We start from the raw sequence: 24,455 nt of genomic DNA on the forward strand, positions 1-24,455 counted from the left end.
CAGGAATTTTGAATGAAATTGATCAAGTATCTTAAATTGTATTTCCCAGGAACAGACCTTGAAGAGAGTGGCAGACAGGTAATTTTTGGAGTGCTCTCCAGAGAAAAGTCTACATCCTTGTGTAAGGAGCAGGGAAAGACAAGATTAGACAGAGGCAGATCGTCCACCCCTGCAAATGTGTTTACAACTGAGAGCGCAGCATAGCCTACAGGAAACCCTGCAGCTGGGATGGTCTGTCAGGTTTAGTGCAAATGGAGCCAGTAAGTAGGTTTTTGTAGCTCTGTATTATCGCATCCTTGGGGTACTCACTGGGAAAGGGTATAACCTTGGCAAGACAATTCCAGACCTGAGGACGAGCCTCACTGGAAGCCCTCAATACTCTCTACAGCCAGTACACAACAGCCAAGGAAAGAATTCCAGTGTCCGCTCACCGAGTTACCTTATTCTTCATCGTCAACTGAGAAATACACTCTTGTTTTTTGTTTGCAGTCATTGAAGCCCTTCACTTCCATACTGTTAGTTTCTGATGAGCCTATGGAGAAAAGTTTGCACGAATCTCTCCCTACTTCCTGTATATTTGGCTCTCTGAACAAAGAGCCCTGGCACCTGGATTGACGGTTGATCAATTATGAACCCTAGAGTTCGAGACTTCTAGAGAGAGACAGAGCTTCATTTTCCTAGAGCTGGTTGTTTCCGTTCCAGGATGGTGACACCAGCTCCTCTCTGCAGAGAAGGTTTTAGTTTATTTATAATCCTGAGCAAAGTTCTCTCTCTTCCATCTGTCTCTCTCCCCTCTCTCCCTGAAGAAAAGGAGGCAGACATGTCCTAGCGTCTTAATTTTGAGCCTCCTCTCCTGTGGTGAAAACCTCACTCCATCTGCAGTGTGCACTGGGAAATTGGGGCAGACTGAGGGAATGGATGCAAAGAAATGGTCTGATCCCTAATCCAGAGCACCTGTGTGCGTGTATAACTGCCAGGCAAACAAATGGAACGTCAAGCTTGTCAAGAACCCTCTTTCACCAAGTGTTAGCAGAAGTTGCTTTTTAGTCAGTACGTTGTGCCTGACTCTTTTGCCTAGAGTGTGATAGAAACTGCCACATCTCCATACTGCAGTTATCCAGATCTTTCCACTTGGAACTTAACAGGTAGGGCTACCTAAATTGAGAGTATGCATATAATTATGAACTAGGCAGTTTTAACAATAACATATTCATTTATGGCGTCCCTGGTGGCTCAGACAGTAAAGAACCTGCAATGCAGGAGACCTGTGTTCAGTTCCTAGGTTGGGAAGATCCGCTGGAGGAGGGTATGACAACCCACTTTAGTATTCTTTCCTGAGAAATCCCATGGACAGAGGAGCCTGGCAGGCTACAGTCCATGGGGTTGCAAAAGAGTTGGACACAACTAAGCAGCTTTACAGACACACACACGTTAATTTACAGAATATTTAGTGTGTCCACAGCTCTACCCCAAACACATACAAACTCTTAATAATATATGGTATATACACTCGGGGCAGTGAGGTTCCCCGGAAAAGTTCAGTCTTATACCTACACTCTTAGTAATGTCTTACTATCTACAGTGAAACCCTTGATGCCAGAGATGTACCAGAGGCTGAAGTCTCAAAAGAAGGCAGAGCCCTGGATGAGTTCTCCAGCCCTCCAGGCAGCAGTGGGGAAAGCATGGACAGTTGGTCCCAGCTCGCCAACGAGGAGGACAACCCAGACGACACAAGCAGCTTCCTGCAGCTCAGTGAGCGATCCATGAGGTACCTGCACTTTAATTGACTTCCCAGGGAAATAAGTCTCAGCGCAGATTCCAGAAATACATTTTAAATCATTATCTTCAAAGGATCCCTAAAAGAGCAAAAAGGAAAGCTCCTGCTAGGACCAAGTGCCTGCTTGTCATGATTTGTTCTGAGAGCTGTTAATATCCAGTTACGGTTTCAATTAGCTCGACCAAAGTTGAGAGTCATCCGTGTTCCCTTCTCTGCAGGCTCCAGCTAGTGCATCAGTGGTGTGACAACTGTGAGGTTTGTTTGTTTGCTTTAATGAGTTGCTGTTACAAATGGCGTGTTTGATACTTTCTTTCTGGTTCGTTTGTATTTCAGATGCAAGACAGGCTGGGTTTACATGAGGCAAGTGTTTTCACACAGTGTTGTGTTTTTCCCTTTCTCTGCCCTGCCCTCTGTATTGTTGCTCTAGAAAGCTAGACAGGAGCTTAGAGAGATTAGATTTGGGAGAACCTAAGCCCATGGACGGAGAAGCCTGGTAGGCTACAGTCCACGGGGTCGGAAAGAGTCAGACACGACTGAGCAACAGAACGGAACGGAACGGAAGCCACTCAGGAGACATAAACTAAAAATTAGTCCTCTGTGAGGTGAAAATGAAAAGCATCTTCACTTTTCTACCCCAATCTTATTTGATACCAGGCCAACAAGTCTAAGAACTTTTCAGAAAGATCAATTGGAAAGTGGCTTCAGTTGCATCTGAGTGTATGCCTCCTGGAAAGGTTTTTCTTTTTTTCCTGCAGTTCAGTCTGTTTAGACTTAGAAAATGTCACAGTGTTAAATGATTTATCGAAAATTTCAAACACTGGTGGAAATGTTGCAGTATAGCAATAAAAAGCAAAGAGAATTTGAATCTTTGGGTTTATCATAAGTTTATACAGTTAATTACCTCCAGTGTAATGTTTGAGTCATCAAATTTCAATCAGTGAATACATTCAGTACCCCCATGTGAAACCCAAGATAAGAATTTGAAATGAGGGGGTTTAGTTGTCTATTCATAGAACTCCAGAGGGAAGACTGTTCCGTTACACAATACTCCAGCACACATCCTTAGAAAACCTTACTTGCAAGAGAAGTCATTGGAAATTAGAGAAGGTATGAGGACACATGGTGAGTTTGGTGAAATTGGATACATTCCATTGTGCAAGTACAGACAGAACCTAAAAATGGGCTCAACTCTTCTGTGTTCCAGTAAATAGATTCCAGGCTAGTAACTAGACCATATATTGATTGTGCAACCTACAAAAATGATAAAATATGTAATTCCTCCTTCTCTACAACACAGGAAGTATCAGGTGTGGCTCCTCCTCAAAGATTTTAAGATAAAGGAGCTATAAAACTTTGACATTACCCAACTGTGTACTTAAAATTCTGTAGCCCCATAAGAAAAAAAAAAAATGAGACAACTGTATATCCTATGGAATATGCCTCAGAAAAATCGCCTGAATGGCAAAGGGAAAAACCCTACTGGTTTCTGTCAAAAGTCAAGAAGCAGGAAGATCTGCCCCAAGCCAGCATTCTCAGAAGTATCTTAGTCTCTGGAGATATACCCAAGAAGCCTGTTGCTGATGGATAAACTTCCTAGAATGGGGAAGAAAGGGGTTTTGCTGATTGTCACCCACCAGGTGTGATCCACCAAGTCTGAGCCCACTGCAGGAATTACAAAATACTGATGATGAGGATGATGGTGGTGAGTCAAAAGAGTCTTTTATTGTGTTTTCCCCTGATTTGGTCAAATAAACATCAATTTAGGGGTCCTAGACACAAAGCAATGTTCTCTTGGGGCTCAAAGGAAGGACCTCTTGGAATGGTGGAACATCAGTGTCGGCAGTGTGGCCAGGTGGCAGAGACTGGCATTAATATGTCAACTTTTGCTTTGTCAGCAATGGCAACAGTAGTGGCACTAGCAGTCTTGGCATTATGGACCTGGACATTTATCAGGGAAGCATGCCTTCTTCTCCCATGATTAAGTAAGTAGCCACTGAGATGCCGTGATTGTGAGACCACTACTCTGATTCCATCTGGCAATCCATTTTGATCATTCAGGTTGTGCCCGACCACTGGCTTCATCATGTCTGTCCTACCAAGGCTCCCGGAGATGTGTGGTTTCATGTCACTGAAGTAAGAACTCAGGCGTGCCGTAGCCTCACCCTGCCATCAACCGCTTTCTGTATTTTAAGTCTGTCCCTTATACTATAATCGTTTTGGATAAAACTTATCCATATATTCAGACATATATGTCATTTTACCTAGATAGATACAGAGAAGCAAAAATCCATTTAAATTGTACTATACCAAGCAGCAAAGACTACTGTTCAATAGAATATAGTGTGAGAGGCTTTTTCTTTTCTTGTAGACACCTGGGATTATTGTCATTAATGAGTCCAATACCAAATGGCACTATGATGGAGATACATCATCTGCTCCCCACATTATGAGGCCCTTCTAAAGTACCAAGGAAAAAAAATACAATAAGTAAGGCATAAAATATGGTGTATAAAGGGAGAGCAACATGAGGTCAGGACTTTATCTAGAATTTGTGATTGTTCTGGAAAATTAAATGAACCGAAACCTATTTTTGACCATTATGACATTATTTGGAGATTTCTGAAATTTCAGAAAAGGGAAAATGAGATATCGGGCTAAAACTTCTCCCTGTTCTATTTTTTTGTTATTATCCATAGTGAAAGCACTTCTGTTTCACTGTTTAATCAGTATCCTGCCTGTGGGAATATTCCTCAGTGATTAAAAGTTGCAGTGCCTCCTTTACTGTGCTACACAGCCATGATTCGCAGGTAGAGATGAACATAAACGTTATCTTGGGTCTGATTTGTGTTTGAAAGGAGACAAAACAAGCAAACCCACTTTGGGGTAAATTTATTTTTCTCCTTCAGACAACGTTTGTTTAGCTGTCCATCTTTCTACCCAGTATGAGTCTAGGACCCCACAGAATACAGCAGGAGAAAACCAAGACCATCTCTGCTACCCCTGTTAGCATCCTGCTGCTTCATAACAGCAGAAACTGTATCTAGTAGGTCATTTCACTTATGAGATCTTGGATAGAGATCTACCGAAAAATATAGAGCTTTTGGGAAATTGGCCATTCTTCCACAAACAAATAGGTGTTCATAAAAGAACAATTGTACTTTCTCTGGATGTTAGGAATACAATGGAATTTACTAGTCAGATTTTAGCAGTAACAGAGAATATAAGAAAGAATCCTCCCCCATAAAGAGACACATTTTTAAGAGCACCTGCAGTTTAATTTCTAGACAGGACAAAAATACAGGACAACGATGAGTTTCCCAAGATGGCCACTTGCTTTCAGCTGTTGGAACATATACTCTAATTTTAAAATCATTTACTAAATCTTCCCACTATTTGCAAGGCTCCCTAATAAGTACTCACTATAATGAAAATACCTCAGATATTCAACATGCCTATATTTAATGAGATCCTTACTTCGGTTTTCAGAGTCAGACACAACTGAGCGACTGAACTGAACTCACTTCAGTAATGAGTCTCTAGTTCTAAACAACTTCCAGCCTGCTAACAATTCCCAATAAAAAGGAAAAAAAAGAAAAGTTTCATCTAATTGAGATATTTTGTCATACAACTTAAGTTCTAAAGTTTGTGATTGTGTTTTTCCTCATTTCAGGTCAAAGAACCAGCTATATGTAGAAAAATATTTTCCCAGACTAAAATGCAAATTTATGTTGCTATCATGGTATAGAAAAATAATTAGTCTTGAGATGGAAATACAAGATCCTTTAAATGACAAATAAAATGCAGAAGGATAAATCCTCCAATCGGATCTAGTTACCTACTAAATATTTTCTTGACTATTCAAACCTATGTAGGTTTGTAGAAGGGAGGTTGAGAAGAATTGAAGATTGCATCTCTCAGAGTCTCCCACACCAATCATCTCAACTAAAACCATGCAGTTGATCTGGCCTTTTTTTTAGGGGCGAGATTGTCTATTTCAGATCCAGTAGTCCAACGTAATAGCTATATTAGTACTTCTCTAGTATTCATTTATTCCACAAAAACCATAAATATATTTCAAGAGCTTCTATATCAGTAAGACCCATCACTTCATCTTCCATTTACAGCTTGTTCTTCCTAAACATTACCAACCATATACTGTTGTTTTCTCCTAAAGTGAATTGGTAGAAGAAAAGGAGATTCTTAAAGGACAGTCAGAAACCATGGAAGGTAAGCCACTTTCCCATAATTTTGAGACGCAATTTGCCTATGATCTTCCCATGGAAAGCATAGTAAGGTGGTTATGTCTGTGTTCAGAATGTGCCTCTGGAACGCCAGTGGGAACAGCCAGCCGCCAGGGGAGCCTGCTGGTGATAAACTTTGACCTGGAGCCAGAGTGTCCTGACACTGAGCTGCGAGCTACTCTGCAGTGGATAGCTGCGTCTGAACTTGGTATCCCCACCATCTACTTTAAGAAATCTCAAGAAAACAGAATCGAAAAGGTACCTTGACCCCTGTTTGGATGTCTTAAGGCTTTGTGTTTTTATCCCTGCTTGAAACTGAGTAAATGTCCAGTTGACCCATTTGAATGTTTTTGTTCTTGACTTTTCACCTTAGAATTTTGATTAAAACTTTGAAGCCTTCCACCTGCATAAATGTAATCATGACAACTCTTTGACTGCCAGTTTGTTTCCACTAGTTGGGGATGATGAGAAAGTAAATTGAGATGGGATATTTTCAAAGAGTCTGTTATCTTTAGGTGTGTTTCCTTGCTCTTGAATTGACCTTTTCCTATGTTCATTTAAATTAAAAGTAGAGAAGCAAAGATTTGATATATACTAGACCAAACTGAGGTCACACTGATAATTAAAACAAACTGGCATGGTGTCAAAGAGAAGGCATTTTGAATTCCCTGTGGAACAGATTTGCATTGGATGGATTTTCTCATTAATATTCTCCAGCTACCAAAAATATAAAGCTAAGGAATAGATCTTTGGCCAACATCAAAATTAATAGCAACTGCCACTCTAATTCCTATTCTCTAAGACCAATCACTTACTATTATAGAATATCAATTATTAAGGTTAAAACAAGAATTCAACTACCAATGACTCCCCAGGTGGCTCAGTAGTAAAGAATCTGCCTACCTCAGTAGTAAATCTCAGTAGTAAAGAATGCAGGAGATGAAAGAGACACGTATTCCATCCCTGGGTCAGGAAGCTCCCCTGGAGAAGGGAATGGAAACCCAGTCCAGCATTCTTGCCTGGACAGAGAAGCCTGGCAGACTGTGGTCCAGGGGGTCACAGAGAACTGGATATGACTGAACTATTGATCAGGCACACCAGTGTTTTCAAGCTCAATTTTCATAATTTAAAAGTATACTTTTAAAATGATTTAAAATAATGTTGCTATATTGGTTTTCTATTTCTGTGTTACAAATTTAGTAACTTAAAACAGCAACACCAAGGTCTGTTGTTAGAAGTTTGGGTGAATTCCATTCTCTCTACTGAGGGACTTACAAGGCAGAAATCAACTTAGCAGCTTTCTTTGGCACTTATCTGGAAACCACAGAGAGAAATAAGTTTCCACACTTCTTAAGGTTGTCCTGACTCAAGTTACTTGAGGTTGTAGGACTGAAGTCCCATTTCCTTGCAGAAGCCCACTCTCAACTTCTAGAACTTGTGCAATTTCCTGTCACGTGGTCCCTTTGTGCCCTCATGCTGTTAGTTTCCATTACTTCTTCTGCACTAGCCAGAGAAAACTCTGCTTTTAATGGGTTCATTCAATTAAATTACACAGATTAAGTTCACCAGATAGTCTCCCTTTTGATTAACTCAAAAGTAACATTTAAGATATGCCCTAATAAGAGCATTAATTGTCTCATTCTTAGTTTTCTGAATGTTGAGCTTCAAGCCAACCTTTTCACTCTCCTCTTTCACTTTCATCAAGAGGCTTTTGAGTTCCTCTTCACTTTCTGCCATAAGGGTGGTGTCATCTGCATATCTGAGGTGATTGATATTTCTCCCAGCAATCTTGATTCCAGCTTGTGCTTCTTCCAGCCCAGCATTCCTCACGATGTACTCTGCATATAAGTTAAATAAGCAGGGTGACAATATACAACCTTGATGTACTCCTTTTCCTATTTGGAACCAGTCTGTTGTTCCATGTCCAGTTCTAACTGTTGCTTCCTGACCTGCATATAGGTTTCTCAAGAGGCAGGTCAGATGGTCTGGTATTCCCATCTCTTTCAGAATTTTCCACAGTTTATTGTGATCCACACAGTCAAAGGCTTTGGCATAGTCAATGAAGCAGAAATAGATGTTTTTCTGGAACTCTCTTGCTTTCTCCATGATCCAGCGGATGTTGGCAATTTGATCTCTGGTGCCTCTGCCTTTTCTAAAACCAGCTTGAACATCTGGAAGTTCACGGTTCACATATTGCTGAAGCCTGGCTTGGAGAATTTTGAGCATGACTTTACTAGCGTGTGAGATGAGTACAGTTGTGCAGTAGTTTAAGCATTCTTCAGCACAGTGGTAATGATAGGTAGTATCTTAAATTAGCTCCCCAAATTTGCTGCCCTAATCTTTATCCAGTGGTCATGTATGAATGTGAGAGTTGGACTGTGAAGAAAGCTGAGCACCAAAGAATTGATGCTTTTGAACTGTGGTGCTGGAGAAGACTCTTGAGAGTCCTTTGGACTTCAAGGAGATCCAGCCAGTCCATCCTAAAGGAGATCAGTCCTGGGTGTTCATTGGAAGGACTGATGCTAAAGCTGAAGCTCCAATACTTTGGCCATCTCATGCGACAAGTTGACTCACTGAAGACTCTGATGCTGGAAGGCATTGGGGGCAGGAGGAGAAGGGGACAACAGACGATGAGATGACTGGATGGCATCACCGACTTGATGGACATGAGTTTGAGTGAACTCCGGGAGTTGGTGCTGGACAGGGAGGCCTGGCGTGCTGTGATTCATGGGGTCGCGGAGAGTCAGACACGACTGAGTGACTGAACTGAACTGAACTGAATGTTATAAAGTATGTCCACATACTCATTATACTTGTTTCTCAACAACCCGGTGAGAAGACCAGAATGGATATTATCATTCCCTATATACTGATGAACAAGTAAGGACTCAGAGAGGTTGGTCCATGAGAGTCCTATGGACTGAGCCTAGTCCTAGAACCTCACTGCTGCTGCTGCTAAGTCGCTTCAGTCGTGTCTGACTCTGTGTGATCCCACAGACAGCAGCCCACCAGGCTCCCCCGTCCCTGGGATTCTCCAGGCAAGAACACTGGAGTGGGTTAGAACCTCACTGTCTCTACATATGCTTCTCGATAGTTTCTCTCTCTCAAGTTAAATTGCCTTGGAGTTAAAATCTAGATTTTCCTAAAGGTGTAACTGCATCTTAATTTTTATTGCCAAAATCTAGCATCTTGAAACATCCTGAAATGAGAGGTCCTTTACTCTCTGGCTTAGGCTTAAGTACACGGTAGTTAGAATAGCATCTGTCTCTCTCTCTTGCTCTCTGTCTCTGCCTCCCCAGCCAATGGGCTTAGCTACTGGAGAAACTGAGAAGACTTAGTTTATTTTCCATACACTCGTCCACTTCGGCTTCTCTTTCCAGCCAGTGATTCGTGTTTCTGTTTATGCATAGGACTGCCTACAGTTCTATCGTCTCTAAATCTAGATACTATTCCATACTTTGCACACCTTTATTTTCAAGGTGATGAGTGGTTCACTATAATGGTTCACTATAAATTCTCCTCCCACCTTTCCATCCAGCCAGCCAGTGCAAAGGGTGCAGCGATAGAGTGCTTCAGTTTTGGCCCCTCCCTCCTGCCCCACATCATCCCAAGACCCCCTGCCATGGGGAGCAGAACAAAGACATTTTTATCCAGAGTTCTTGGTTTCCTGGAAAAATGAAAGGCAGGTTGGTTTCTAGTTTTATCCCCAGCCCTTTCCTGAATAAAAGCATTGCATGGTGTATTTTAGATGGTTTGTTCATGAAACAGATTTTTATGCTGTTGTTGTTCAGTTGCTCTGTGTCCAGCGCTTTGGGACCCCGTGGAGTGCAGCATGCCAGGCTCCTCTGTCTTCTGATATCTTCCAGAGTTTGCTCAAATTCATGTCCCATTGATTTTTATACAGTCCACCATTCTGAAGAAACAGTGTAACACTCTATGTGAATATATGTCTAATAAATTTGTTTAGATAAAAGGACAAGGAATATGTCACTAACACCTTAATTATATAAATAGTGCTTTGACATGATATTTATTTATCCCCAGTGGATTTTCAGTTATCAAAGGGGATCCCTGTCCTTTTTCATAGCAATTTTTCTGTAAAAATAAATGTTCCATTAGTATGTCAAGATACATTAAATGCTGTTTCACTCCTATTTAGCATCACCTCAAGGGACTTATTTCTAAGTAATATAATTTTAGGGACTGAATCATTTTTTTTTTCTGAGTCAGTTAAAATTCTCTACAGGTAATGGCTTCTCCATAAAAGGGCACTGCCTGTGCCCAGTTCTGTGACAGAACTGGTGAAATAAAGCAAACCCTTATGTGGAATTTTGATATCCCGTCTTTTATTTGGAGCCCTCATTCTGTTTTTTAATTAGTCAGGAAGTTAAGTGGCCATTTTCAAGTGTGAAAGACAGACTATGGCTTCCCACCAAGGAGGCTGTGTCACTTGAAAGCAGCAATGTCTCATTAGCTCCTCATCAGCTTGGAAAAGGTGAAAGAAGTGTCTCTGTTAAGTTCAGCAAGCGAAAGGCAAAGGAGAAAAGGAAAGACATACTCATCTAAATGCAGAGTTCCAAGGAACAGCAAGGAGAGGTAAGAAAGCCGTCCTCAGTGATCAGTGCAAAGAAATAGAGGAAAACAACAGAATGAGAAAGACTAGAGATCTCCTGAAGAAAATTAGAGATACCAAGGGAACATTTCATGCAAAGATGGGCACAGAAAGTTATGACCAGCCTAGATAGCATATTAAAAAGCAGAAACATTACTTTGCCAACAAAGGTCCGTCTAGTCAAGGCTATGGTTTTTCCCGTGGTCATGTAGAGTTGGACTGTGAAGAAAGCTGATCGCCGAAGCACTGATGCTTTTGAACTGTGGTGCTGGAGAAGATTCTTGAGAGTCCTTTGGACTGCAAGGAGATCCAACCAGTCCATTCTAAAGGAGATCGATCCTGGGTGTTCATTGGAAGGACTGATGCTGAAGCTGAAACTCCAATACTTTGGCCACCTCATGCGACAAGATGACTCACTGGAAAAGAGTCTGATGCTGGGAGGGATTGGGGGTGGGAGAAGATGGGGATGACAGAGAATGAGATGGCTGGATGGTATCACCGACTCGATGGACATGAGTTTGAGTGAACTCCGGGAGTTGGTGATGGACAGGGAGGCCTGGCATGCTGTGGTTCATGGGGTCGCAAAGAGTCGGACACAACTGAGTGACTGAACTGAACTGAAAGGACAGAATTCGTATGGACCTAACAGAAGCAGAAGATATTAAGAAGAGGTGGCAAGAATACACAGAAGAGCTATACAAAACGGATCTTCATGACCCAGATAACCACGATGGTGTGATCATTCACCTAAAGCCAGACATCCTGAAGTGAAAAGTCCAGTGGACCTTAAGAAGCATCACTATGAACAAAGCTAGTGGAAGTGATGGAATTCCAGCTGAGTTATTTCAAATCCCAAAGATGATGCTGTGAAAGTGCTGCACTCAGTATGTCAGCAAATTTGGAAAACTCAGCAGTGGCCACAGGACTGAAAAAGGTCAGTTTTCATTCAAATCCCAAACAAGGACAATGCCAAAGAATGTTCTAACACCACACAATTGCACTCATCTCACATGCAAAGTAGTGCTCAAAACTCTCTAAGCTAGGCTTCAGTAGTATATGAACCAGGAACTTCCAGATGTTCAAGCTGGATTTAGAAAAGGCAGAGAAACCAGAGATCAAATTGTCAACATCTGTTGGATCATAGAAAAAGCAAGAGAATTCCAGAAAAACATCTAGTTCTGCTTCATTGACTACGCTAAAACCTTTGACTTTGTGGATCACAACTGTGGAAAGTTCTTAAAGAGATGGGAATACCAGACCACCTTACCTGCCTGCTGAGAAACTTGCATGCAGGTCAAGAAGCAACAGTTAGAACCAGACGTGAAACAACAAACTGATTCCAAATTGGGAAAGGAGTACGTCAAGGCTCTATATTATCACCTCCTTATTTAACTTATAATGCCATCATGAGTAATGGCAGGCTGGATGAAGCACAAGCCAAAATCAAAATTGCCAGGAGAAATATCAATAACCTCAGATATGCAGATGACACCACCCTTATGGCAGAAAGCAAAGAAGAGCTAAAGAGCCTTTTGATGAAGGGTGAAAGTGAAGAGTGAAAACTCCGGCTAAAAACTCAACATTCAAAAAACTAAGATCATGGCATCTGGTCCCATCACTTCTTGGCAAATAGATGGGGAAACAATGGAAATAGGAAAAGACTGTTTTCTTGTGCTCCAAAATCACTGCAGATGGTGACTGCAGCCATGATACTAAAAGACACTTACTCCTTGGAATAAAATATTTGACAAACCGAGACAGAGTATTAAAAAGCAGAGACATTATTTTGCCAACAAAGGTCTGTCTAGTCAAAGCTATGGTTTTTCCAATAGTCATGTATGGATGTGAGAGTTAGACTATAAAGAAAGCTGAGCACTGAAGAATTGATGCTTTTGAACTATGGTGTTGGAGAAGACTCTTGAGAGTCCCTTGGACTGCAAGAATATCAAACCAAACCAGTCAATAGTAAAGGAAATCAGTCCTGAATATTCATCGGAAGGACTGATGCTGAAACTGAAACTTCAATACTTTGGCCACCTGATGCTAAGAGCCAACTCATTGGAAAAGACCCTGATGCTGGGAAGATTGAAGGCAGGAGGAGAAGGAGATGACAGAGGATGAGATGGTTAGATGGCATCACTGACTCGATGGACATGAGTTTGAGCAAGTTCCAAGAGATGTCATGATTGAATACAGAAGCATGTCATCTGTCCCACCACTGCCTGTGAACTTGGCCTTGGAGTGGAAGGACACCTAATATCAGCTTATTAGATAAGACCTGCAGTCTTATTTCAATTCAAAAGATAAATTCCAAACATTCTGGGTGCCCAATGTACTGTCACTCCTCTCCAGTAAATGACACCTTTATTCTCAGGCTTTATCTTTTAGTGTTCCATCTAATTATTAAAATGCTAGGTGCACTTGAACATCATACATTCAGGACATTCATCAAAAGTTTATCGAATATGTACAACATGCCAACATTGTTCTAGGCTCTGGGGACACAGGGAACAAAAGAGGCAAGATGTTCTACCCTTTGGGAGTTCATATTCCAGTTTAGGAAGGGCCCAGGACAGGTAGAAGGTAAACCAAAGGAGGCTCAGCTTGTAAAGATCAAACTTGAAAGGTAATGGGAGCTTATTCTGAATAAGGAAAAATGAGAAACATACTGAAACTGTTCTTTATGCCCTGCAAACCATAAGCCAAATGCAAAGAGTCACCTGGGACACTAACTTACAACTCACATCTTAGGCTGCTTCTTGGAGCTCCCTTTCTAAGAGTGGTGCCTAGAGATATGCACGTTTAACATATTTGTTCAAGTATGATGATTCTGATGAGCACTAAAGTTTGGACTCCCTTCCATAAGAAATGGGCTTTCCAGGTGGCTCTAGTGATAAAGAATCTACCTGCCAATGCAAGAAACATTAAGAGATGTGGGTTCGATCCGTGGATTGGGAAGATCCCCTGGAGAAGAGCTTGGAAACCCACTGCAGTATTCTTGCCTGGAGAACCCCATGGACAGAGGAGCCTGGAGGGCTCCAGTCCATGGAGTCGCAAAGAGTCAGACATGACTGAGAAACTAACACTTTCATAAGAAATATCTTGAAGGAGTGGCAGAATTTGAGGTGGCTTTTAAGTATGCTAACTTCCAAAGGAAAGATTGCTGAGAATCATAGCACTTGAAAATCTAAAATACAGTTTATAAATTTAATTCACAGTGACCTTGATATCAGTTAAATTTAATCTACTTAATTCATGGAGGGGGAAAAATCATGAGAGCCATTTTTTTTAAAAAAAGGATATCAATTAACTAATTGTTCTGCTTTGTGGAGGCAATGCATTATTGTTCTCCAGCTCTTTTACTTCTGTTTAAATTCAATAATCGGGAAGCCGGAATGAGCTGATGACTGGCCTCTTAGTAAATCAGTTGCCTTCCTCATCATTAAGCTCATTTGGGGAATTACATCCTTCTCTTGAGGGCAGTGCATAGAACAGAATGTCCTAAGAGGAAACAGATGTATACCTGCCTTCCTAAGAAAGTGGGTGTCAGAAGAAGACTTGCTTCTTTAATGTCTTACTCTTTTCCACAAGCCAAGTAGAGAAAAGAGAATGAGAAAATATCTATGGCATTTACTGTTAACTTAACTTTCCCCAAAATACTACACTTAAAGTCTCAGTTTTGAAAACAGTACCTGACAAAGGAGAAATAAAGAATTAAATATTGTCTTAGTCAGCTCAAGCTTTTCTAATAAAATAACATAGACAGTGGCTTAAACAGCAGACCTTTATTTCTTAGAGTTCTAGAGGCTAGAAAGTCTGAGATCAAAGTGCCAGTAGGTGCATTTCCTGATGAGGGACAGCTTCCTTTCTGTGCAGCTTCCTTTCTTCCTTTCTGGCTCTCTCATGGCAGAGAGCCGGCTCTGGTATCTCTTCATCTTCTCAGAAGGGCATGAATTCCATCCTGAGAGCCCCATCCCCATGACCCGGGGGATGCTTTTATGGCCCAATGCTCGAGCCAATCAAATCAGATTCCTCTCTTGGGATGAACCAGGCTTTGGGGTTTTCTCAAGATCCCTGGGGAGTCCCAGGGTACAGCCAAGGCTGAGAATCTCGACTCCTACAGGCCATAGTTGCAGGAGCAATATAAAGACCAGCTCACTAGTGCTTAATGAAATGGACTGCCTTGGAACAAAAGAAGGTAGCTGCTTTCAGAAATCTACATTGAGTGTTTCCCAAAAAATCTAAACAATTTGCAACAATTCTAATAGATTCCTTTTGATACCTGGATTGGGAAGATCTCCTGGAGAAGGAAATGGCAACCCACTTCAGTATTCTTGCCTGGAAAATCCCACAGACAAATGAGCCTGAGGGGCTACAGTTCATGGGGTCACCAAGAGTCAGGCACAACTTAGCAACTAAACAACAACAACCCACAGGTCCTACCATATGATTTTATAAACAACTAATTGAGTAAATGCACCTGAGAATATAAAAGGTACCTACCATGTGATACTTACCTTCAAACAGGTCTACAACATACCATCACAGGATGTAGATTCTTCTACCTTCCTAAAACGAAACATTTGTTCAAGCAGATGGCAACTCTGATACATAGGAAGGGAACCTAATTGTTATTAATTGTGAAATGATACAAAATGAAAATTTTTATTTGTCAGTACGTTGGAAAGAAAAACTCAGATCCCTGACATCCTAAAGCTGATTATGAAATTATCAAGTCCATAGCATGGACAGACACAGTGAAAGATATAGGGACAGCTGCTAAATAGAATGCAGTTTTTAAAGACTGTAGGAATGAACTGGAAGCGTCCTTTTCTGGCTTATTTACAGTCTTGGCTTCATTTTGTCTAGAATATTTTTTAAATAAAGGAAGAAAAGAAAGTGTAAGACCTTCCTTACTCATCAACCCCATCGATGTTTCAAGGTCTTAATGTCTGAGATGAAGCCATCACAGACTAAGAGCATGCTATATTTAGCGGGACCAGATCATTTTTAAAAATTGCTTTACTGGGATGTGCTTAACCGTTCAGTCATGTCTAATTCTTTGCGACACCGTGGACTGTAGCCCACCAGGCTCCTCTGTCCTTGGGGATTCTCTAGGCAGGAATACTGGAGTGGGTTGCCATTTTCTTCTCCAATTTATTGGGTTATCAACCTGACTTTAGAAGTCATGAGACAGATTCTAGCATGTGGCCATTTCACACTGATAGGGTAGCCTAGTTGGTAGGACATTTTGACAATTTTGGGTCAGTTCACAACAACCTGTGGTCATCATCACAGACCACAGTGGGAGACCCTGCTTCAGCAGGCCCAAAATAGATGGAAAGTAGCTAATACCTTCCAGAAAGGTCTGAAGCAGACAGGCTTCTGGGAAGAGTTTAGCCAGTATTGACATCTGCTTTGTAATTTTCATTCTCTCCCAGAGCAATGACTCAGAGATTAAAGTTGGGAATAAGATGGTGGCCCAGAAAACTAAAGTGTACAGAAAGAGAAAAAAAAGTGCTGAGACTAAGTTTGTATTTCTATGTACTTTATACTGCATCTTTATAAAACATGCTAAAGAAGAGGAAACACCCTTAAGGGATAAGTCTGGTCTAAGACCACTGATGACCCTGGAGGAAAATCTTGAAGAAAAGTCGATGAATTATTAATATGAGCCTCTCTCAGTGAGACCTCAGAAACTTGATGTTCAAACCTTCTGCACTGGGAACACCTTTCTCCAGTAAGAGCTGGAAAAGTCTGATTAACAAAATCAGGCAAAGACATCCTAGCCTTTCTCCCCTTTTTCCTGACGCCTCATGTTTTTGCCACCTACTCCAGTAGAAAAACATGCGTGCCTGGGATCTTTCATACACACCAACATACAAGTAACGGCTCACAGAATTATTTTTATGCAACTCTGTGAATTTACTAATAACTACCTAGAGTATTCCTCTTTCTGACGGTATTTGTGTTCTGAGCAAAGTCTTAACCTAAAGGATTAAGTTCTCTAAAATTTCAGGCGTCTGACAGTCAGAAAGCACAACAGAATTGTGAGGGATACCGGACAGCTAACAGTCTGAAATTCTGTCACTGAGCCTGATGGAGCTGATTGGAGCTAACTTTCCAGGGCTGTTGTAATGACCAGTGAAGAGGGGTCCCGGGCACCCCACCTCCACAGCATGCATGCCCACTCCCAGTCACAGGTGATAAAACACCTGCCCCATGACCATCTCTGACTTTGCTCTTTGCCCACTACCATGGCACCAGTTCAGGCTCTGCCTTGACTTAGATTCGCAGCCTTGACTCATTTTTTGGAGCATCCTATCTGTAGGAAATTATTGAGTAAGCAGCCCCAAGATGTGCCTGGTAATTTTTTAATGGTGTATGTGCAAATATGTAAAACTCAAGAATGAATATTTAGACAACGTACAGCTTCAATGATTCTGGATGTCACTTCATATTTCAAGTAGTCTTATTGATCATTTTGAATGCATTTGATATATTTGACTCACATTTGGATGTTTGCTGCTGCTGCTAAGTCACTTCAGTCGTGTCCGACTCTGTGCAACCCCATAGTTTGGATGTTTAGCCTTCTGTAAATATTTATTGAGTCCCTAGTAGGTGCAGGCACAAGATACTGGGTTGGCCAAACAGTTCATTCACGTTTTTTCCATAAGATGTTACCAATATGAAGTGATTAAGGACTTCCCTGGTTAACTTTCAGTGGTTAAGAATCCGCCTGCCAACGCAGGGGACATGGGTTCGATCCCTGGTCTGGGAAGATCCCACAGATTGCAGAGCAACTAAGTTAGTACACCGTAACTACTGAGCCTGTACTCCAGAGCCCGTGATCCCCAACAAGAGAAGCTATTGCAGTGACAAGCCCTCTCACTACAACAGAGCAGCCCCTGCTCACTTCAACTAGAAAAAGCCCACACACAGCAACAAAGCCCTGGTAAAGCCAAAAAAAAAAAAAAAACTGCGAGAGGCAGATCAGATGGTGTCATTTCCCAGGGAGATTACTGTCTATAATACTGTTGCCATCAGCTTCCCACTGGTCTCCCTTTTTGCATCTTCCTAAAACTCTTTGAGATGATGTTTATGTTTCCATGTATTAAAAGTTAAGCATTTTATTTTCCAGCCTAGAAAATTGCTTTATTCTGATTAAGCCAACACAAGGCAAATGAGTACAATAAAGCACTGATTTCCGTAACTGCCAAAGCTGGTGCTGTCACAGCAGCTGGAAGAAGAAACATAATTTAATAGTAGCTCTCTGGGAAACAACTTCTCAGTAATTGAAATGAATTAGCAAATTCAAACCGAAGGGGGCAGGGGACGATCAGAAAAAATTAGCATTCCAATTTGTGGCTCATCTTCAAAGTCTGAGCAAATGTGAAACGAGCAGGGCAAAGAAATTCTAGAAGGAAACATTGAAGAAATAGTAACTAAACTACATCTCTCATCTTTTTAAGAAATAGATTTTTCTTCCTCAATAAACGAGACTAGAGTCCCAGCCTTTCCTTTATCCCAATGTTCCAAATAAATATTAATGTCTTACTATCCTACCTTGGAGAAGGAAATGGCAACCCACTCCAGTTTTCTTGCCTGGAAAATCCCATGGAGAGAGGAGCCTGGCAGGTTACAGTCCATGGGGTCGCAAAGAGTCGAACACGACTGAAGTGACTTAGCATATTCTCCTACCACCAAAAGGCATGGGGTGCTGTAGCAAAAAGAGCTTTGGGCTGTAGTGTCAGAAGACCATGCATCCTGGGACTTCCCTGGTGGTTCAGTGGTTAAGACTTCACTTAATGCAGGCGGTGTGGGTTCCATCTCTGGTCAAGGGGATAAGATCCCACATACCTTGTGATCAAAAAGACAAAATGTAGACAACAGAAGCAATACTATAACAAATTTGATAAAGACTTTTAAAATGATTCACATTAAAAAAAGAAGACCATCTTACTGCCAACTTTTCATCTCACAAACCCACAATTTTTCATCTTTAAATGCCTGCTTTGCAGGGTTGTTGATGGAATTAAATGAGATTACATGCTTGAAAGGTACTTCCTACAGGTTTTGGCTCTTAATAGTTGTTACTTTTCTCTATACATATCTGACTAAGGAGTTTAAGAGGACTTCATGCTGAGCTTTAGGCTACAGTTTCATGAAGGGGACCATCTGTAATGATTTTCCCATCTTCCAGTGCTCCAACTCAACCTGCAGTCAGATGCTTTCTAAGTTGTGGCCAATTGAAAATGATACCTTAGCCAGGTGATGAGTCTAGGATGTTTCCTCAATCTTTCCTTTTCCTGTTCCAATGGAAAGACAGTGTCTCTTGAAACTTGATGAAGGAGGAGGGAACTTTTCAAAGTGGAATGAGGAACCAGTAAGTAAAACTACCCAAAAGTTTGTGGTTCAGTCGCTAAAGGCATCCCCAACTCTTTGTGAGCCCATGGACTGCAGGACGCTAGGCTTTCCTTTCATTTACTATCTCCTGGAGTTTGCTCAGATTCATATTCACCTAAGTCAATGATATCTAACCATCTCATCCTCTGTCACCCGCTTCTCCTCCTGGCCTCAGTCTTTCCCAGAATCAGGGTCTTTTCCAATGAGTTGGCTCTTCACAGCAGGTGGCCAAAGTATTGTACTGGAGCTTCAACATCAGTCCCTTCCAATGAATATTCAGTTGATTTCCTTTAGGAGTCACTGGTTTGATCTCTTTGGCATCCAAGGGACTCTCAAGAGTCTTCTCCAGCACCCAAAATTTTAACACAATTTATTTGACCTAAATGGTACATCCTATGAAAGATTATGTATGACACTGATAGAAGGGACTGGGAACCGTGCTATACAGACCCATTAGAGAGAGTCTAACCCAGAGAAAAGTGGATCTGAGGGAACTCTTCAAATACCTAAAAGATAAGATGTTGGAAGAAGAATTCCATGTAGACTCTCAAAAGTTGGTGGATGGCAACAGCTGTGAGGAAAATCTCAGTTCAGTTGAAAGAACCCTCTAATAATCTGAACTGTCTACAAAGAAAATAGACTGTCCTGAAATATAGTTCCCTGCCACTAGAGGTATTAAAAAATAGCCTGGAGAGCCATTGGCTTTGGTAGAGTGGTTGAGTGAGATGATTGGAGGATCCTCTGTGATATGTGAGTCCTAACTCTGTGCTTTCCTCTAGTTTCTAGATGTCGTGCGGCTGGTCCATCAGAAGTCCTGGAAGGTGGGGGATATCTTCCATGCCGTGGTTCAGTACTGCAAGATACATGAGGAGCGGAGGGATGGGACCCCAAGTCTCTTTGACTGGCTCTTGGAACTGGGATAAGAGAGCAGTCTCCTGAAGAGTACCCCTTTCCTTCTTTCCAGCTTAGATTACAGTGGTTTGCTCTAAATGCTCTAAACTTCCTCAAAACATCACATCACATTAACAGAGCTAGGAAAAATCTGTTCCTCAAGTCTGCTGCACATGGAATAAATCTGAGGGAAAGCAAAATACAGGTCTGTACAAATCAACGCAACCTGTTGGTGAGTTTAAAAGAGCTTGTGTTAGAATGGCTGGAGAAACAGAAATTGTAATGGGCCCAGATGGAAAACTTAGGGCTAGGCCTAAACTCTAGGAGAGTTGCACTTGCATAATTTTAATAACATAAAATGTCATGTAATATCTCCAATTATGTGAATCAACTGGAAACAACATCACTGGTCAAAATCATTTTATAAACTCTGCTGTAATCTTTATTTTACTTTTTTGAGCAGATTAAAGGGTCTATCAGTCCAGGTAAATATTTAAGATACAGGTGAGAAATTTCCAAATTTTTGATATAAAAGCTTTTCAGTTTTAGACCGTTACCAGTGGATATTCACAGAGATGCAAGGATATGTCAGTGTTGCCTGCAGAGGTGATTTCATTTGTTCACTGTAGCCCACTGATAAATATTTCATATCTCCCCAGCAATGTCTGAGTTCCCAGCTAATCAAAAGACTCTTGGTGTTCAGCTGAGAGAGAGAAAGGTGGAAGATTTTCTTATTTCCATCTGTTTATTACATGAGTGACATGGTTACAGAACTCTTACCCTATGGGAAAGCTTTCCTACTAAAGAGAGTCTTTGGAGAGAAAATCTGCTTGTATATTAAATTATATAAAATATAAGCTTTCATTTTTATTGTAAATTATGGAGAGATTATCATAAATAATAAATCAAGTTAGCCTTCGAGGTTCATAAAATATGAAGAGATTATTGTTTCAAGTTGGATATTGACACTTGAGCCCTATGATTTCATTATAAACACGTTGGTACCCGTATGGCAGACCTGCTAGTCAGATGACATTTATAATGATGGATGCAGGGTTTGACATATCCAGTTAGGATCATATACTTCTTAATTTAAGGATACTGGCATTTAATTTGGGGAAAAGAAAATATTGTCACATTGAAGTATTTTAAAAACAGAGATTTACTTTTTTGAAAAATAAAGGTATTTAACTTCTCCCTAATAGGTCTTTTTCCCCTTCAGCTAAATGAGCTAGACTGGCTTTTATTTTCTTGATCAAAGAATGTGTTTATTAAAGATTTCCTGAAATACTATGCTTTTACACTATTTTTAAGATTGTCAAGTAATTTTAAATGTGAACAAAGTCCCACACCATCTATGCCGGCTTTCTGTGTCATTCACGTTGACAAGAAATGGACATTTCTTGAAATGTCAAAAAAACTTTATTGGAAGTCATCCTCCCTACCACCCACCCCCAGGATTCTTTCAAGGACTCATTAGGCATTTATTATAGAAAAATAGTCCAAATTTGGGTTATATATTTAATTGACATGTTATACAAATACCAAACTTGAACATTTATCCATCCTCTCAAAGTGAAAATTCTTTGTGATACTAGATGGAAAAGGATATGTTTATTTTCTGAACAACCCCAAAAGACTGTAATATTGTGTGTAGATTTTTGTTGTGCTCGAATGTTTACTTATCCTACAAAGCACAAATACCGAATTATAACCATGTGATGAAATATATGTTGTACCTAAAGTTGCAAACTAATTAATAAATTTTTGTTGCCAAGTGGTTGATCATTTTTTCTCCCAGAGCTTAAGTGCCTCATAGGAAAAGTCACAGTGTGATTATACACTTCACTGTCCCACTTTCGATTTTTGAATAAGCCGATATTCTTTGACTAAATTGTTGGGATCAGTAGTATTCACATAAATCTTCACTTCTCAATCTTAGCATCACTGTCAGGTAAGGCTGGATAATTCTTTGTTGCGGGGGTGGGGATACTGTCCTTCATATTGTTGAATGTTTAGTAGTGACCCCCTCCCAACTTCTACCTATAGATGTCGGTGACTATCTCCTCCCAGTTATGACAACCAAAAAAGTAGATCCTGGGGGGCAAAATCACCATTGGTTGAGGATCTTTGGTGTAAATAATGCCTTGAAAAGGCAGAGTCTGAGGCTCTAGGAGGCATTAGGTTAAAGGAGAACCCCAGTACGAACCTGAAAAACAGGCATTGGGAAGATCCCCTGGAGAAGGGAAAGGCTACCTACTCCAGTGTTCTGGCCCGGAGAATTTCATGGACTGTGTAGTCCATGGGGTCACAAAGAGTTGGACAAGACTGAATGACTTTCACTTTCACTTTTCACTTGCCCACACCCTCCCAGGGCTGACTGTGGCCTTTACAGTAAGTCTCAGAGACGAGAGAGGCACAAGGCAACCAGGCATCTCCAGACCTGGGACTAAACCAACCTAGAAGCAAGTAAGCTGGAGGTAAATGTTCAGTCTTAGAGATAAATGGACTGGTGCTCTTTGAACTCATTAGAATATATTGTGATGCCGATATATAGCAAAAGAAAAAAAAAGATTATTCAGGTAATTAAAAATAAGGATAGTAAAGTAAAATCACTCAGTCGTGTCCGACTCTTTGCGACCCCGTGGACGGTAGCCTACCAGGCTTCTCCGTATATGGGATTCTCCAGGCAAGAATACTGGAGTGGGTTACCATTTCCTTCTCCAGGGGATCTTCCCGACCCAGGGATCGAACCCGGGTCTCCTGCATTGGAGGCAGACGCTTTTAACCTCTCAGCCACCAGGGAAGCCCAAATAAGGATAACATTATCTACTATTCTCAACAATTCTGTTAGTTGCAATTTTTATGATGATTTTCCAAAAGTGGGAAGCTAAAATATAGAGAACCTAAATGATCTGTACAATGCTTAAAACAATGAGGGGCAAAAGTGGGGTCTGATATGACTTAAAGAGGTGAGCTAATTTTTTCCAGCTCCCACAGCTATGAAGAATTTGAGCATAGGCAGCCTGACTGCAAATCTTAACCACTGTACCATACTTCTGGCTGTGAGCATGTGCTATTTTTATTACTTGAGTAAACGAAATAGCATCTACATTTTTTTTTAAATGAGATCTGTTTTCCTAATAGCTGTATGAAAACTGGAAAGATTGTGTAGAAATAGCTAGACAGTTGTATCAATATTTTAATTACAGTCTGATGTTTTCGAACTGAAAAGCCATATTTGATAAAAATTTAAATGCATCTCTTACAATCAAAATTATTTCATTGAGGTTAATTTATGTGTGAGACAGTGTGTGTGTGTGTGCTGACTATTCAGACATTTAGACTAATAAAACAAAACGTTTTCTTTTTCTATAGGTTAATTATGTTTGAAAGAAACAGACACCATGAACACCAGCCCACATAAATAAAAACATAGTCAACCTCAAAAGTTATTAGATTTATAGAAAGAAATTATTGAGATACCTGAGCATTTTATTTACTAATAAAAAGGCTTGGATATGCTTATGTAAAGAATTCTCCATCTGCCAGAGGACAATGTCAAATAAAAATAAACTCTAGGCATTAGTAAGGAGTGACTTTATTTGAAAGGATTACTACAAGAAGGGGAAAGGGACTGTTCCAAAGGGAAGGAAGGGGGACTATTTCTATAGCAAAGTAAGAAAGCTCCAACTGTGAGATCTACAAGTGTTCTGGGCCAAAAAAGAGGTTTTATTTCAGAGAGAAAAGGACTAGAAAGAGCCAGGTGTGGAGAATGAGATAAGCCAGTGCAGGTGTCATGATGGGGCAGTAGATGAGAGAATGTTTTATGCTGGGCTCAGTCTATTCTCAGGAGGGGTTATTTAAGGAGACACTATATACTGGATCCTGCCAACAAGGATGTGTCAAAGTTAAGGAGCCTGGAGAAAGTCAAGAAACTTAACTAAAGTTTGGTTAGCAAGTATATTCCTCTAGTTGATCAGTGGGTACAACTAGTTCAGCTAAGGATTTATGAGACCAAGAATGGAAATTTGAAGGGTCCTTGTGAACACGGGGGCTTCCATGGGTCCAAGTCTCAGAGCTGAGCTCCTAAGAGCCAGTCAAGGTCAAGACCTGAAATCAGACCTCTTTTAGGAAGAGGTATGTGTGAGTGCCAAGGCCTTCTAGGTTAACCATCTCAGTCTGCCTTCTAGCATGATAAGTTGAATATCTATGTCTTCATCACTGATTGAAAGCTTCTTGAGGATGGAGCCATCTTTAACTCATGTATGGACTTGCTCATCATCTCTAGCACAATGCCTTGTCCATGGTAGATGTTGAATTGAACTGATAAAGCTAATGGACCTTGGATAATTAAGGCTTTGGTTTACATCTAGTGATGGTCAACCATTAATTTGAGAAACACAATTTTACTCTAAAGTTCTCCTTAGTTTTCCAGAGACCTGCCATATTAAATGTCTCAAGACTTTGTATAAAATTACTTCTTTACTTCCGTAAGTGAAACTTCCTAAAAATATTTGCCTTTTAT

The 24,455-nt window shown here is 40.7% G+C and overlaps 1 protein-coding gene across 1 annotated transcript in view; it reads left to right on the forward strand.

The window, feature by feature from the left end:
* SPHKAP (SPHK1 interactor, AKAP domain containing) overlaps window positions 1–21,545 on the forward strand; it is a 162,104-nt gene extending 140,559 nt beyond the window's left edge. Inside the window, exons 8-12 of the mRNA XM_088841870.1 lie at window positions 1,583–1,768; window positions 3,673–3,759; window positions 5,952–6,004; window positions 6,092–6,276; window positions 19,816–21,545. Of these exons, the coding sequence (XP_088697996.1) occupies window positions 1,583–1,768; window positions 3,673–3,759; window positions 5,952–6,004; window positions 6,092–6,276; window positions 19,816–19,959 (655 nt within the window). The 3' untranslated portion in view covers window positions 19,960–21,545. The remainder of the gene's footprint in view (window positions 1–1,582; window positions 1,769–3,672; window positions 3,760–5,951; window positions 6,005–6,091; window positions 6,277–19,815) is intronic.
* The last annotated feature ends 2,910 nt before the right edge of the window (window positions 21,546–24,455 follow it).

The sequence above is a fragment of the Moschus berezovskii genome, chromosome 2 (genome assembly GCF_049115385.1).
Source record: "Moschus berezovskii isolate FMDL1 chromosome 2, NW_MosBer_1.0, whole genome shotgun sequence".
Taxonomy (NCBI): Eukaryota; Metazoa; Chordata; class Mammalia; order Artiodactyla; family Moschidae; genus Moschus; species Moschus berezovskii.